The 14,254-nt window shown below is 62.1% G+C and overlaps 1 protein-coding gene across 6 annotated transcripts; it reads left to right on the top strand.

Annotated features, from left to right (window-relative positions):
• The first annotated feature begins 23 nt into the window (after window positions 1–23).
• GUCD1 (guanylyl cyclase domain containing 1) lies at window positions 24–10,152 on the top strand. 6 transcript variants are annotated; one of them, XM_037823526.1, is made up of 8 exons: window positions 830–860; window positions 1,147–1,252; window positions 1,605–1,833; window positions 4,697–4,781; window positions 5,812–5,977; window positions 6,386–6,477; window positions 8,516–8,757; window positions 9,156–10,152. In XM_037823526.1, exons 3-8 carry the CDS (start codon window positions 1,710–1,712, stop codon window positions 9,245–9,247), a joined length of 801 nt encoding a protein of 266 aa, XP_037679454.1. In that variant the 5' UTR covers window positions 830–860; window positions 1,147–1,252; window positions 1,605–1,709; the 3' UTR covers window positions 9,248–10,152. The 6 variants fall into 6 exon arrangements, with proteins under 6 accessions (XP_037679453.1, XP_037679458.1, XP_037679454.1 ...); XM_037823525.1 differs by lacking the exons at window positions 830–860; window positions 1,147–1,252; window positions 1,605–1,833 and adding an exon at window positions 24–231; XM_037823530.1 differs by lacking the exons at window positions 1,147–1,252; window positions 1,605–1,833 and having other exon boundaries at window positions 645–860.
• The last annotated feature ends 4,102 nt before the right edge of the window (window positions 10,153–14,254 follow it).

The raw sequence follows: 14,254 nt of genomic DNA, 5'->3' as shown, positions 1-14,254 counted from the left end.
CTGCGGTCCGAGAGTTCCGGCCCCGGAAGCGAGGGCTGATGACCGGGCCCGGGTGCCGCCGGAAACCCCGACCCTCGGGCGGGCGAGGGGAGAGGGGAGCTCGCGCCGCCAGGCACCCCACACCGGGGACGAGCTGGACGGCGAGGCGGGGGTCCGCCCGGGCCCTCGGCTCGGGGGCGGACGGCCGGGACCCCGGCTCACAATTGAGGCCTTGGCACCCGGCGCCGCCAGGTAAGCGGCGCGCGGTAATTCCATTGTACGGAGAGGGAAACCGAGGTACACAGTAGATTTGGAGGACCCCCCATGGTTGTTCTGCTTCTTTGGGGAGTCGGGGTAGGGGTGGGTCTTTTGGGGGTCCCTGTGACGCCCGGCGCAGGGCCAGAGCGCCCCCCTGAGGCGGCCTAAGGGGGCGGAGCCAAAGCCCCGGGAGACGGCTGCGCTCCGGGGGCGGGGCTCTAGGGCGGGGGCGGGTCTTCCGGGAAACGGAGGCGTCTGCGTGAGAAATGGGGCGGGGCCGAGTAGAAGCGGCGCCTGCGAATGGTCAAGGCGGGCGTAGATCAAGCGGCCGCGGGCGTGGGAGTGGGGGACCTCTAGGAAGCCTCCGGGAGGGACGGAAGGGCGGGGCCTCCGGGTCGGCGGCCTGGAAGGGCCGGGGCGGGGCCTGGCACGGCCCGGCCGCCGCCTCCCCTTGTCCCCGCCGCGGTGGCGGAGGTGGCGGCGGCGGCACCGGACGATCGCGGCCTGCGCGCGCGCCCCGGCCGAGGCCGAAGCTGCAGGCCGCGCAGGGCCGGGGCCATGGGCGCCCCGCGCCCGGGCCATGAGGACGGAGGCGGAGGCAGCGGGGCCGCCGCTGGAGCCGGGTAAGCGGCCCTGTGCCGGGCGATCGAGGCGACGCCGCGCCCCGACGCTGGGCAGGGTCCGATCCAGGCGACCTGTCCAGCTGGAAACTCCCGTCTCGTCCCACCCCCACCCCCGGGTCCTCTGGGAGCGGGGTGGGGGGTCCCGGGATGTGAGGCGGGGCCGGAAAGTCCAGCTGGAGCCGTCCCGGGAGACCCTGTCCCCCCTCGGGAACTTGGGGGCAAGTTGAGGCCCAGAGTGGGGCGGGGAAGGGGACTTCCAGGCTCCTGGGTCACCTTGTCTTGCTAGGTTGGATCCGTGAGCCCCAAGACTGGCAGTCGGCACCCAGGGGCTCACTTTGCCTGCAGTTGCATAAGAGGGAGATGGAGGAAGTCCAGCGCCTGTTTTGCTTGAGGTTCGGGGCTGATGAGGAAGGGAAAGTGCTAATAAACTCTAAGGTGACCGCTCAAAGGCAAGGTCAAGAGCATATGGGAACCCGGCCCTAAGGTGTCAGTGGGAGGGTGGGCGGCTACTTTGTGGGTGCAGGTGGAGCAGGAGTCTGATGCCAACCTGGTATTCACATCCCCTTCCTGTCCGATTATCTCGTTTTGCAATCTTAGGCAAGACTCTTGCATCTTCTAGACCTCAGTGGAGTCGTGGCTCTTATTTGTAGGGAACTTTTACGAGGCAGGCACTGGGCTGAGTTGTTTATGTGCACGAGCCGTCATAGGGACCCAAGGAAATCTTTATTGTTTCCACTTTCGCAGATGAGCATGCTGAGCTGGAGAAGGGTTAAGTGTTTGGGGCCGGCGAGACCCCCTCTTTCCCTCACAGCAGCTGCTAACTGAAGCCAGGCAGGCCCCAGCTCTCAGATGATTTCCCCAGCATTCCCTTGGCTCCAGACACCAACATGTGGCAGCACCTTGGGGTTTGAGGGACTGAAGCTGTTATCGGAAAGAAGGCCAAGGCCTCTCCTGCCCTTATCACCCCCAGCAGGCACGTCTCGGGGTCCCCATGGGCTGGCCTGCCCGTGCCAAGGCTGGGGACAGCCACGTGGGGGTGTTTATTCCTATGGGGCCTCAATCAAGGGGTTCTGGGGCTCAGGGCAAGAGGAGGAGGGGCAGCTGAGTCTCCAGGGGCCCCCATTTTGTGGCTGGGCACAGGGGTGGCATGACCGGGGTGGATGCCTGGCCAAAGATCACCCAGAGTGAGGAGGCAGCCGCGAGCGGAGGGCTGTGGTCTGGAAGCCACAAGGAGGGTATGGGCACCGCGATGACAGGCAGGCCCTGGCACTGCACGGTGAAGGCGTCTTTGGAAAACTCCCTCCGTTCACCAAGCTTGCCTGAGTGCCCACCTCGGGCTGAGGGCCTGGAGGGGGCCGAGCAGCCCCATGCCCCCTGCCACCGAGGAGCCCTCAGGCTGTGCAGCAGGTGGCAGACAACACCTCAAATCCTCCACACCCAGGGCTCATGCCGAGGGGTCTGGAGAGGGAATGGAGCTCTTCCCAGAGTGAGGGATTCACAGGAGAGAAGGGGCTGGGGCTGGGGGTGGCCGGTAAGCAGCCCCTGGAGAGAAAAACCACAAGGCGGTTTATGGTTACAGTGCAGGGGGCGTGAAAAGAGAGGCACCCCCCACGCCCATCCGTGATGGCGCAGCCCCTGCAGAGAGCTCTCTCCCTCCCTCGGCCCCTTTGGGTGGATAAACACTTCAGGCTGTGAATCCCTGGAGGGTAGGGTTTGGGTCTCGGACACCTTTGTGCCCCCCAGAGCCTAGCACACAGTGGGTGCTTAATGGCACACAGTAGGCCGTTAATAGGCTCATGGCTGCCAACAAAAATGTAGTTGCTGCTAAGCGTTAGACTCGAGGCACTGGGCATAGCCGAGAACAAGATCAGTGAGGTCCCTGCCCTCAGGGAGCATACAAATTAAATTTTTTTAAATTACTTTTGATAAGCCCTGTGGAAGAAACAGGGGGCTATGAAGGAGGCCCCCCCTCACCCCAGAAGGCGTAGCCAGACTTTGAGCTGGAACTTGAATGATAAGAAGGCGCAGCCTTGCAGACAGCGGGGCGTGGGGTCCCAGGCGGTGGGAACGGCACGTGCCAAGGTCCTGGGGTGGGACAAGGCCCACCGGGGTCACGGGGGGACAGAAGACAGGTTAAGCAAGGGATGAGGACTGAGGCGAGGCTGGGGAGGGGCCCTGCAGGCCAGGGTGAGGGGTGAGAACGTTATCCGCAGAGCAGTGGGGCACTGTGGACAGGCTCCCTCTGTAGGGAACTGGGGAGAAGGGCTGGGGGTGGGATTTGGGGCACAGGGCGGGCAGGGGGCTGGCAGGCAGGACGGGGCCTCTCAGGGCCGGATCTGGTTCATAGGAGGAGGCGAAGGCCCTAGACGAAGGGGCTGGGTTCCTTTTAGAGGCAGCCGGGTTGGCACCCACAGAGGGCTTGGCACACAGAATTGTCCGGAGCACCCACGGCCCCCTGCACGGGGTGGGAGAGGAGACTGTGGTGGTGTTTTGACAAGGGAGAAAGCAGTTACAGAGAGGCCCAGTCCGGGGTCTCTTCTCAGGTGACTCGGGTAGCAGGTGGCTGCCACAGGCCGTTTGAGCTGAGGGCTGGGGGACAAGAGGGAGTAAACCCAGCCCAGGGGCCCGGCCAGTCTCCAACTTCTGGCCGCAATCCCCAGTTAGGTTTCCCATCCTGTGAAGCAAAGTGTTAACTCGGATGTGGCCCGGTGAGGTCAGGGACCCCCGAGGACATGGTGGCATCTAAGCCAGGCCTCGAAGACCAGGGAGGGGTCGGATGTGGGAGAAGAGGAGCTTTTGGGGGTCACTCCAGGCAAGGGGCCGCATAAAGGACAGACACGAGGGCTGGTGAGTGACCCCTCCTGGCCGGCCCATGCAGGGGAGCAGTGAGGCCCCAGGGGCTCCACTGCGAGCTCCCTGGGGTGGCCTAGCAAGGAGCCAGGTTGCACAGCCACGGAGCAGCCCCCCAAGACCTCCAAAGCAGGCTGTGTCTTCGTGCACCCCACGGGTGTCATTAATGAGTAATGTGGCGGTGAGCCGTGGCATCCGGTCGTTCCTTCTGGTTCTGTAGACTCTGAACTTTGCCCAGAGTGGGAGGCACCCACAGCCCTGCCAAGCCACGGCCAGCTCACCGAGCCCCCTGCCTCCCCCGCTCCCTGAGGTGCACCCCACCGTTGCCCCAACCCGGCACCCTGTTTCTTCTCGTCACGCTCGGCGCAAGTCATTTTGCCCGTCTCCGCTCTCCATTCCGCGGGCCTGGCACCGAGCGGGCTCTTGGGAAATATTTGTTGACTGCATGACGGAATCAGATCCAGGCCCCCCACATCAGGGGTAGCCAAATGCAGGTCAGCGAGAGGGTATCTGCTGGGCACCCCCTGTGTGCCGGCCGTGGGGTTCAAATGGGAGGCCAAAGAGCCCCTGTCCCAGCCTGCTCGGGGCTCCCTCCCGAAAAAAAAAGGCTCTGAAGGAAAGGCTTGGTGGGGGGGGGGACTCAGGGTAAGGGTGCTGTGTCAGCTCAGGCACCCAGGTGGCTTTGCAGAGACCCTGGGGCATGAGGGGTCACAACAGGTGAAGGTTCTCCCCGAGATCAGCTTGGTGGGGGCGAGGGGAGGCGAGGAAACGGGGCGCTAGGGCAGCAGCCACGAAGGCACTCTCCTGAGAGATGAGGGAACCCCCCCACCCCATTGGGGGTTGGCATAGGGGTGACCTGGTCTGACCGACGTTTTGGGGGGAAGTCACCAGCTGTTGTAAGGAGAACAGCTCAGGGCTGGAGCTGATCACAGGGGTGGCAGTGGGGGTGGCCATGGCTGGGGTGACCTCCCTGGGTTTCCGTGCAGGGGACTTTGTGCAGCTGCCCGTGCCCGTGATCCAGCAGCTCTACCACTGGGACTGTGGCTTGGCCTGCTCCAGGATGGTGCTGCGGTGAGTGGGGTTTTCCCCGGCTGGGGGCCACGTGTCCCGGGTAGGGGGCCCACCAGAGGCCCAGCTCCTCCCTGAGCTTGGTCCTGGGGGCCTCGGGGGGACAGGGAAGTTCCAGGGGACTGACCACCGAGCTGCAGCTGCATGAACGTCCGAGCCGGAAGGGAGCACAAACATTTTCCATCTGCTGCCTGGGTCTGTTTTACCTTCCCGTCTGTTCCGGTTTGCTGATGCTGCCGTTATGCAAAACACCAGAGACAGATCGGTTTTTATAAAGGGGGATCATTTAATTACAAAGTTACAGTCCTAAGGCCATAAAGTGTCCAAGGTAAGGCATCAACACTAGGGCACCTTCACTGGAGAATGGCCATTGGCGTCCAGAAAACCTCTGTTAGCTGGGAAGGCACGTGGCTGGCGTCTGCTTGCTCCCAGGTTGCGTTTCAAAATGGCGTTCTCCAAAATGTTGCTCTTGGGGCGTTTTGTCCTCTCTTAGCTGCAGCTGCTCTTCAAATGTCACTCTCAGTTGCTCTGAGGTCCTTCTGTCTGTGAACTCCTTTATACAACTCCAGTGATCCAGTTAACAGCCACCCTGAATGGGTGGGCTAACACCTCCATGGAAATTATCCAAAGGTCTCACCCACCGTTGATTGAGTCACATCTCCATGGAAACACTCAATCAGTAGGTTCCTACCAAATCAACACTAATGCGTCTGCCCCCACAAGATCGTATCAAAAACATGGGTTTTGGAGGATATAGTACATCCAAACTGGCACATCGGGGTTCCAGGCAAAAGGGAGTGTTCTGTGGCTAAAAACATATAACCACTGCCACATTCTGTGTGGCTTGTCTCAGAGAGGAAACAAGTGAGGCCAGAGAGGGCGGTGACGGCAGAGCGGCCACACAGCCCACGAGAGATGCGGGCTGGCCCAGACAGCGGGGAGGACGGGACCCGGGGCTTCGCACCTCTGGGCCGCCGGAACCTTCTGGAGAGCGGGAGCCCTGACGGGGGCCTCCGCGGCCGTGTGCCCGCAGGTACCTGGGCCGGCCGGACGACAGTGAGTTTGAGCACGCCCTGCGGGAGCTGCGGCTCACCCGGAGCATCTGGACCATCGACCTGGCCTACCTGATGCGCCACTTTGGCGTCCGGCATCGCTTCTGCACCCAGACCCTGGGCGTCGACAAGGGCTACCGCAACCAGGTGGGCAAGCGGCCGGCTCGGGCCAGCCGGGGCGGGCAGTGACCAAGGCCGGGGGACCCGGAGCAGAGACGGGGGCCGGTGACACACTCGCTGTGGGCAGGACAGGCGGGTGGCCTCTGAGCATGGCGTCCTGGGTCCCTCCAGCACCCACAACCCACACGCCCACCGCCCGCCTTCGACAGCTCCCTGGGGGACGTGCATCCTGTCCTGCTGTCCCGGGGCACTCGGCCATCGCGTGCCCTCTCTTTCCACTCATGCCTGCTGGGGTGCACAAGCCCAGGGTAGCTCAACCCTCCCCAGGGGGCCGACCCGAGCCTGCCTGCCCCTCCGTGTTGCCCCCTGTGCCCCAGCCGGCCCCTTGCCAGCTTGGAGCAGGTGGCCGTTCCAGCTCTGCTCTTCTCTCTCTAGTCCTTCTACAGGAAGCACTTTGACACGGAGGAGACCCGGGTGAACCAGCTGTTTGCACAAGCCAAAGCCTGCAAGGTGCTGGTGGAGAAATGGTGAGTCCCCCCCACTTCCCTGCGCACCCCCTCACCCGCAGGCCCAGAGTGGGGCTGGCCTCAGGATGGCGTCTGGCGGGGGTCAGGCAGAACCGGGGTTTCCTGCCCAGGTGACCTCGGGCACTTGTTGCCTTGAGCCTTGGTTTTCCCATCCATAAAACGGGGATCATTTGGGGGCTACCCAGCCTGAGGTACAAGAAGCTCTGGCTTGTGGTGGATCCTGAGCAGTTGCCGGAAGGTTGGGTGAGCAGTTCGGGCTCCGGCCAGCCCTTGGGTGGCTCACGGAGAGGCGGCAGGGGACGGAACCGGAGCTCTAGCGAAGAGGGGTGGCCTGAGGAATGTGGGGGCACGGCGGGGAGCCGGGGGGAGGGGGGAGGTCATGTCACTTGGGGCTCCCCAGAGAAAGAGAACTCAATGGAATACACGTGTCTAGAGAAGAGATTTATTCGAAGGAATCGTCATGTTCACTTTCGGGGGCTGGCAAGTCTGGGATCTGTAGGGCAGGCTGGAAATTACGAGAGGAGGTGACATGGTCAAACTGAGGCAGAATCACTTCTTCATGGCCCTAGGAGGCCGCCAACTGATTGGGCGAGGCCCCCACGATGTTGGGGCATCTCTGCGTACAGTCAACCGTGTGTCGATGCCGATTTCACCTATGAGATACCTTTACTGCAACATCTAGGCTGGTGCTTGACCGGAGAACCAGGCACCGTGGCCCAGCCAAGTTGACACATAAAATTAGCCCCCCACTGGGGCCAACAGGGAGCAGGGGGTCCTGGTGTGTAGCTGGGGTCCCGGCACAGCCTCCTGCCTCCCTGATGTTGCCCTCGGGAAGGATCAAGAGGAGCCGAGAGGGAGGCCCCAGATCTCCCCGAGGGCTGCCGTGACTTCACCCAGCCCCCCGCTTTCACGTCGGGGACCTGTTTCAATCAGACCTGGGGGTAAATTGCCCAGAAGGAAACAGAATTCTCGGGGGGCCCTGGCTAGGCTCCCCTGGACCAGCCACTCTTGTCAGCTTTCCCCTTCCACCTACAAATTTATGGCATATTGACAGAACATAATTACATGATAGGGCGATTTGGAAAACGGGGGGAAAAATTCACCCCTCATCCATCAGCCACGCATTTTGGAAGGAAAGACAGCAAATGGTTTATTTAGCACGTTTGAGGGGGTAGCTGTTGTCACTCCCCTCCTCTCGGGTGAGGAAACCGAGGCAGGGAGAGATGGTGAGAGCCACCCGTTGTCGACACCGCCCCGGGGCCGGGCTGGGAGCTGGGCCCAGTCCTGCCACCCTGTTTCCCTCCCGCCCACCCCCGTCCCACCTTCGGACGCACTGTTGGGAGCTCAGCCAGTTTTTCTCTTTCAAAGACCAAATGGAGAAATGCCGTGTTTCCCCGGGCCGAGGCCACCAGCCAACACGCCCCACGATCCAGCCGCGGGCTGGAGTAGCGCCAGGCCCCGTAGCTGCCAACACTGGCCTGCCCCTGGGGAGGTGGCCTGTGAAGACGGGCACTGAGTGGGAGCGGAGGCAGTGGGGGCCCCAGGCTCAAGGCCACCCCCGGATCCCCTCCTGGGTTCTGATTTGGGTTTGCTGCCTCTGCCAAGCTGGGGCTTCCCAGGCTGGGCAGCCCCTTCTGCCACGAGGGGCCTTAGGAAAAAAAAAAAAAGAACTGATGCTTCTGGAAAAGCATTTGGTTTGGAAACCAGTTTGGCCCTGCTTGGCTCAGATTAGGGGAATTAAATTGGCCTGGCAGTTTTCAGCGTAAACCACGTGTGATTTAGGGCGATGAGCAATGGGGGCTCAGCAAAAAGGTCTCACTAACCAGGACAGGGGCCTTCTGGGTGCTCGGCCCGGCTGTCCGGAGCTGACCCCCTGCCGCCCCGGGCTGGGCCCCGGCGACGAGGCACGACATCCCCCGGCCAGGAGTGCCGGGCAGGGGACGGGCGAGCCGTGCCCTGCAACTTGGTGGCACGGGGGCCTGGGGGACCGGGCTGTGTCCGTGGCAACGCCGACGCCCTCTCCCCCGCCCCGCTCCAGCGCGGTGAGCCTGCAGGACATCCAGAAGCACCTGGCGCAGGGCCACGTGGCCATCGTACTGGTGAACTCGGGGGTGCTGCTCTGTGACCTCTGCTCCAGCCCTGTCAAGTACTGCTGCTTCGCGCCCCGCGGCCACCGCTGTTTCTGTCGCAGCCCCGACTACCAGGGCCACTTCATCGTGCTGCGTGGCTACAACCGCGCCGCCGGCTGCATCTTCTACAACAACCCTGCCTATGCCGACCGTGAGTGCCCCGGGCTGGGGGGGGCCGGGGCCGGCGGTGCCCACAAATCTCACCCCTTCAACCTCACACAGCCTCTCCCCGAAACCCTCTGCTCCCCCCGGGCTCCTGTCCACCACCAACTACCTGCAGACGCTGCAGTCTCTGGGCCCTGCAGGACCAGAACACACCCTGGGGTGCAGGGAAGGAGCCCCCCAACTCCCACAGACGTACCCAAGCTCGCCCCGTGCGGCCTCAGCAAGTTCCTTCCCAGAGACTCGGAGCCTTGCTTTCTCCATCTGTTAGGTTGGGGAGGGGTGGGAGGAGGAGATCCCGGGGGAGCAGGCAAGGAGGGCTTCCTGGAGGTGGAGGACTTGCGCTCACCCCGCCTGCTGACTGCCCGGCCCTCCCCGTCCCCGCAGGAATGTGCACCACCAGCATTAGCAACTTCGAGGAGGCCAGGACCAGCTACGGCACGGACGAGGACATCCTCTTTGTCTACTTGGACAGCTGACAGCGGGAGCCCGCGGTGTCCCGGCCCTCAGACGCCATGCAGGATCCCCGGACCCAGGTCTGGGCTGTGGGGACTGGCGGATGCTTCTCCATCGGCTCCGGGACACTCCGGGAAGTGGCACCAACGTCCAGTGTCGCGGTGCTGTTTACCCGGAATGCCTGCTGGGTGCCGGGGGTGTCTGAGAGCCGATGCCAGGGCGCGGGGCACGGCCCGAGCCGGCTTCCCCACCAGACCTCGGGCCCTGAGCCCTGGAGGGGGAAGTTGCCGGAGCTGACCCTGCTCATCAGGATGGCATCTGGGGAGCCAGAGGTGGCGTGGCCTACCCCAGGCCCCTGGGGCTGTGACCGCTCTGGGCCTCTCCCCTGGATGGGCTGTAGAAGCCCCCACACCCCCTTGTGGCATGCCACTGCCACCACCGCCCAGCTCCCAGGAGACCACGTTCCAGTGGACCTGGCACCGGTGGAGACGCCTCACAGCCCCGTGCCCCAGTGAGCCCAGGCTCAGGGCCAAAAAGACTAGAACTCCCAACCCTCCAGGTCCTCCAGCTCCACAGGACGGGCATGACTGCCACCAGCACAGCACAGGGGAGTCAGGAACCGCTGCCTGGGTCCCCAAGGGGTGGGCTGCCTGGTGTCAGCTTAAGCACCCCCAGCCGGGCCAGGCCTCGGACCCCCGAGGTGGGGGGGCTGGAAGCTTGTGCTTCTGAAGCGGGGTGCAGGGGCCCGGCTTCACGGCACGACCCTTTGGCACCGAACGTTGGGTCTCTGACATCTTGAACAGAGCATGGCAAATAGCATAGACTGGAGCTGTTTTCCTCTCTTGCTCGCTCTCTCTTTGGTTTGCGTTTTTGAGATTTTAAGTTTTCACTTTTGGGGAATGAGAATCGCCTTCGACTAAGACAGTAATAGTGCGGTCACAGGTACTTTGGAACTGCCGACTTCTCTTTTTCCGTGCTGGGAGAGGGTGCAGTCAGCCCCTGTCCTTTCAAAGAGAAGGCCAGGCCCTTCCATCTGGGGGCGTCTGCCCAGGCCAGCGTGGGCTGGGCCTTGGCTCCAGGTTTACACCTAAAAACATCAGGGAACTTGGTCATTCTCCAAAGGCTTGGGACACCCACCCCCCAGGGGCAGCTTGCTGTCGTGCTCTCCTGGGTCTTAGTTTTCAGGGTCCGAGGTTTGAAGGTGACAGCTGCCACCCCCCACCCTGGTCTGCCAATCACCCCCCACCCGGCCCCTGCCAGCGGCCCCTCCGCCGCCGCTGTGGGCACCCTGCAGGGCAGCAGGGCTTTCTCTTCCGAGGGCAGTTAGCTGTTGGCCCAGTGAGAGCTGTGTCCCCAGCGGCCACTCTGTCAGCTGCCCGGCCTCCCCGTGGCTGCAGCCCAGGTCCCGTCTCCACTGCCTTAAACCGGGGGGCCTGAGACCCCGGGGGGCTCGTGGTTTCCATGCTCAGGAGTCCCCCGCAGGGAACTGTGCCACTTGGGCCTCTTCAGGAGTGGTTCCAGGGAAACTGGTGAGCTTAGCTGAATTAAGGAAAATAATTAGAGGAAATGAAGCTTCCGGAAGGCTGAGGTGAGCAAGACATAGTGGAGAGGCCAACATGAACCCCCGCCAGGGGGCTGGGCCTTCAGGGCCTCCAGAAGTGTGGTCCCAGCTCCCCTCTCCATGAAGGGACGGCCCTTTAATGAGAAAGTGTCCTGGTGTCATCTGGGGGGCTAAGGAGGCAGGCCGTGGCCCGTGCTGTGCCGTGTTCTTGCACAAATCATGAAAACAGGGCCAGAGAAGGCGGCGGCCGATGGGAGCTTCTGCCCGTCGCGTGTGGCACCCGACTGCCCCCCACGTCCCCAGCCGGGATCCAGCACCACCTCCGAAGTCACCCGAGACACATGGTTTTGTCCGCTTGCCACCGAGGGACACCAGGGATGTTTTGCATTGCCGAGGTTTTATACACAAATATATTTCGTTTGCAATGAGCCATTTGCAATAAACATTATCACTGCAAAAAGGCCCCTGGCCCGCCTTTGGGAAGTGGCACCAGTTTGCAGAATGCCCACCTCCGCCCCGGGTTCTTGGCGGGGATTGTCCTCGAGGGCTCATCACGGGGGGACCCAGGCCGGTGTGCCCCCCGACTCGGGCCTGGGAGCTTGTGCAAGGCCGGGGCGGGCAGTGCTGGGGGTGGAAGGCCTCGGAGCAGTGGGGCCTGCAGGAGAGAGTGGAGTGGGGAGCCCAATGGGCAGGGCTCCAGCCTTCCCCTGCACCCTATGCCCCCCCGCCAGCAGCACCCCGTCTCCCCACCTCGATAGCAGCTCTTCTACTATTTCATCTAATAGGAATTCCACCTGGGGAAAAGAAGTGTCTGGAAATCCTGGGTGTCGGAGCCACCCAAGGGCCTTCTGGGAGCTGACAGAGCCCCGTCTGACATCTTGGGGGCGCCCCACTCTGCAGCCTGGTGCTGCCATCCCGGGCTGTCTGCTGCATGCCCCCCCAGGCCCACACATGCGTTGTGGACATACGTTAGTAGTTCTCACCAAGGTCTCGGGCTCTGACACCTCAAACTGAAGGCACATCAGTTAGGGAGTTGACCGGGCTGGGGGGGGTAGCACCAGCCCCCATCTTGGGGTGCCCGGCTGGAATGTTCCAGCAGCATCCGGGGCATCTGCATTGGTCGCCAACAGCCGGCGGGCACTGGCTGCCTTCCGCTTGAGCCTCTGCCCACCCTTGCAGAAGGGAGCCCCATCCCAGTGGGCACAGCTTGGGTTGGGACCCCCAAGTGGACCCCAGATCTGATAATGGGAGGAAGATGAAAGAATGAGGGAGGTGTCGCAGCAGGAGACACGGGTGGTGGACTGGGGACCCTTGGGTGCGGTTGGCCACCCAGAGCTCACAGGGTGGTGAAGGAGCTGGGGTGGGCAAGCTGAGTTGGACTCCTGGGTGGGGGGCTCCAGTGGGAACCTTGGGGTCCGACTGGAGCAGAGATCTCTGAGCCCGGACGACACGCCTGGGTCAGCTGCCCAGGAAGAAGAGGCCACACTTGTCCCTCCACCTTGCCGGCCTGTTGTCTAGACAGCTCCTGGGTGGGGCGTGGTCACCTGTGTGCCCGCCTCCCACCCCTGGACTCCTGGGGGTCCCCCCACCCCCGAGGAACTGGACATCCACGGGGCGTTGTCACAAGACGGAAGGGGAGCGTCCGCCATTACACACGCAACCAGTGCTTGCGCCAATGGGACCAGGTGCACGGGGACAAGAGAAGTCAGCGTACAACCTATTGATCTATTGCCGCGTAACAAATTTGCCCAGAACTTAGCAGCTAAAAACAACGAACGTCTATTATCCCCCAGTTTCTGTGGGTTGGAATCTGCAAGCCTGTGGCTCAGCATCTCCTAAAAGTTAAGCCATTGACCGGGGGCCACTGTCCCCTTGAGGTACAGATGGGGGGGCTGAAGAATCCGCTTCCAAACCCCCTCCTGGGGCTGTTGGCCATCTTAAATTTCAGAGTGACAGAGCCGAGGCCACCCTGTCTGGCACTTCCGGAAACTTGCCCCTTAGGAGACCAAGAGAAAGATTCTGTACGAACAGGGTGCCCGGGCAGGTCCACTTGCCAAATGGTGCCCACTACGCTGTGGATTTAGGACATACAGGAAAGGCACCGCATAAACCTGCGGCAAAGGGGGGTGCCCCAGTCACCCCAGGGTTCACCAACGTGTCCCAACTCCGTTTGTGCAACTCTGGGATTCTGTGAAATATATGCTGGCACTTGGGTGAGCCCAGAGAGGGGTGGCAACTGGCCAAACCTGTCCCTGCTGCCTTCCCAACCCTCGGGAGAGCCAGGTCATGGGACTTTGAGCTCTGCAGCCGGAGCCCGGGCTGCCCCGCCGGGCCTTGGGGAACCTGCCTCCAGGTGGAAGGGCTGGCACGTGGCCTCTACCTGACCTGGCCTCGGCCACAGCCTCCAGGGATGTCCATCATAGACTTGCCACCACCCTAGGGCTTCCCAATGGAAGTGAGGAAACCAGGAAAGTCCCGAGATGTCATTCTGCAGAGCTGCTGGTCCCCAAGGGCCGAGTGACGGGGACAGCGTGGACGGGAGTGCCCATGGAAAAATCTCAATGCCAGGAAATGAGAAAGCCGAGACCCCCAGGGCTCCAGACCACTGGCCCTTCCGGTGGCTTCGCTACGATCTTCCATCTTTCCCCTGACCTCCCTCCTCCCTGCTTCTCGCTTGCCACTTGCCCTGATGTGTAGCCTGAAAACTGCTTCCTGAGGATCTGCTCCAAGTACCCGGTGTAATCCATGGGTGGTGGATGAGTGGAGGTTCTTCCCACAGTCCTGGGGGATCTGGTGAGCCGGCCATGCCATGCCTTTTGGAGCCCCTTGCTTGACGTCCACGTCACGTGCCATCCTCACCATGGACCCACAAGGCGGCCAAGGTGGCGTCTTCTTGGTACATTCCACCGGTCAAAGTCCTGTCCTGCTGTTGAACCTGATGTTTTCCTTCCCCTTCTCCCCTTCTCCGGGCTCTGCTCCTATGCCTCCCCTTTCTGAAGGAGCCCCTCCATCTTCTCCCAGCCACCCACCCCCATCCCAGCTCAACCACATCATCCTGTCTACCTGTCTCCACTGTAGTGGCCCCACTTGGTGCTCAATAGATGTTTGTGAGTGAAGGTGGAGGAAGTGAGGCTAAGAGGCAGAGCTGGGACTTGAACCCAGGGCCTTGGACTCTAAGCTCACAGCATTCTGGGGGTGAGCTCAAGGAGCAGATCTCTACCAACTCCTCTTTCGGTGGCTTTCCCACACTTTCCAGAACCAGAGGGCAACATTAAACGGGAGGCAGCACTTGAACTTTTGATATCATGCAGAACTCAGCAGAAACTCTCTCCCACAAGGACCGGTGGGAGGGTAAACTGGGAATGTTTTTTTAATGGGTGATTTGGCTGTGTACTAATGGGAGACAATATGCAATGGGACTTGGCAGTTAAGCAATTCTCATGAGCAGAACTATTTTGTTTTGAACTAT

This window comes from Choloepus didactylus (assembly GCF_015220235.1).
Source record: "Choloepus didactylus isolate mChoDid1 chromosome 23 unlocalized genomic scaffold, mChoDid1.pri SUPER_23_unloc1, whole genome shotgun sequence".
Taxonomy (NCBI): Eukaryota; Metazoa; Chordata; class Mammalia; order Pilosa; family Megalonychidae; genus Choloepus; species Choloepus didactylus.
This window is presented reverse-complemented; position numbering and strand designations above follow the sequence as displayed.

Excerpts from the sequence above, each read along its gene's own strand:
- GUCD1 (XM_037823525.1), top strand. The coding sequence starts at position 39 with ATGACCGGGCCCGGGTGCCGCCGGAAACCCCGACCCTCGGGCGGGCGA. Across the intron at positions 4,782-5,811 it reads TGCTCCAGGATGGTGCTGCG|GTACCTGGGCCGGCCGGACG; the intron begins GTGAGTGGGGTT and ends GTGTGCCCGCAG. Across the intron at positions 5,978-6,385 it reads ACAAGGGCTACCGCAACCAG|TCCTTCTACAGGAAGCACTT; the intron begins GTGGGCAAGCGG and ends TTCTCTCTCTAG.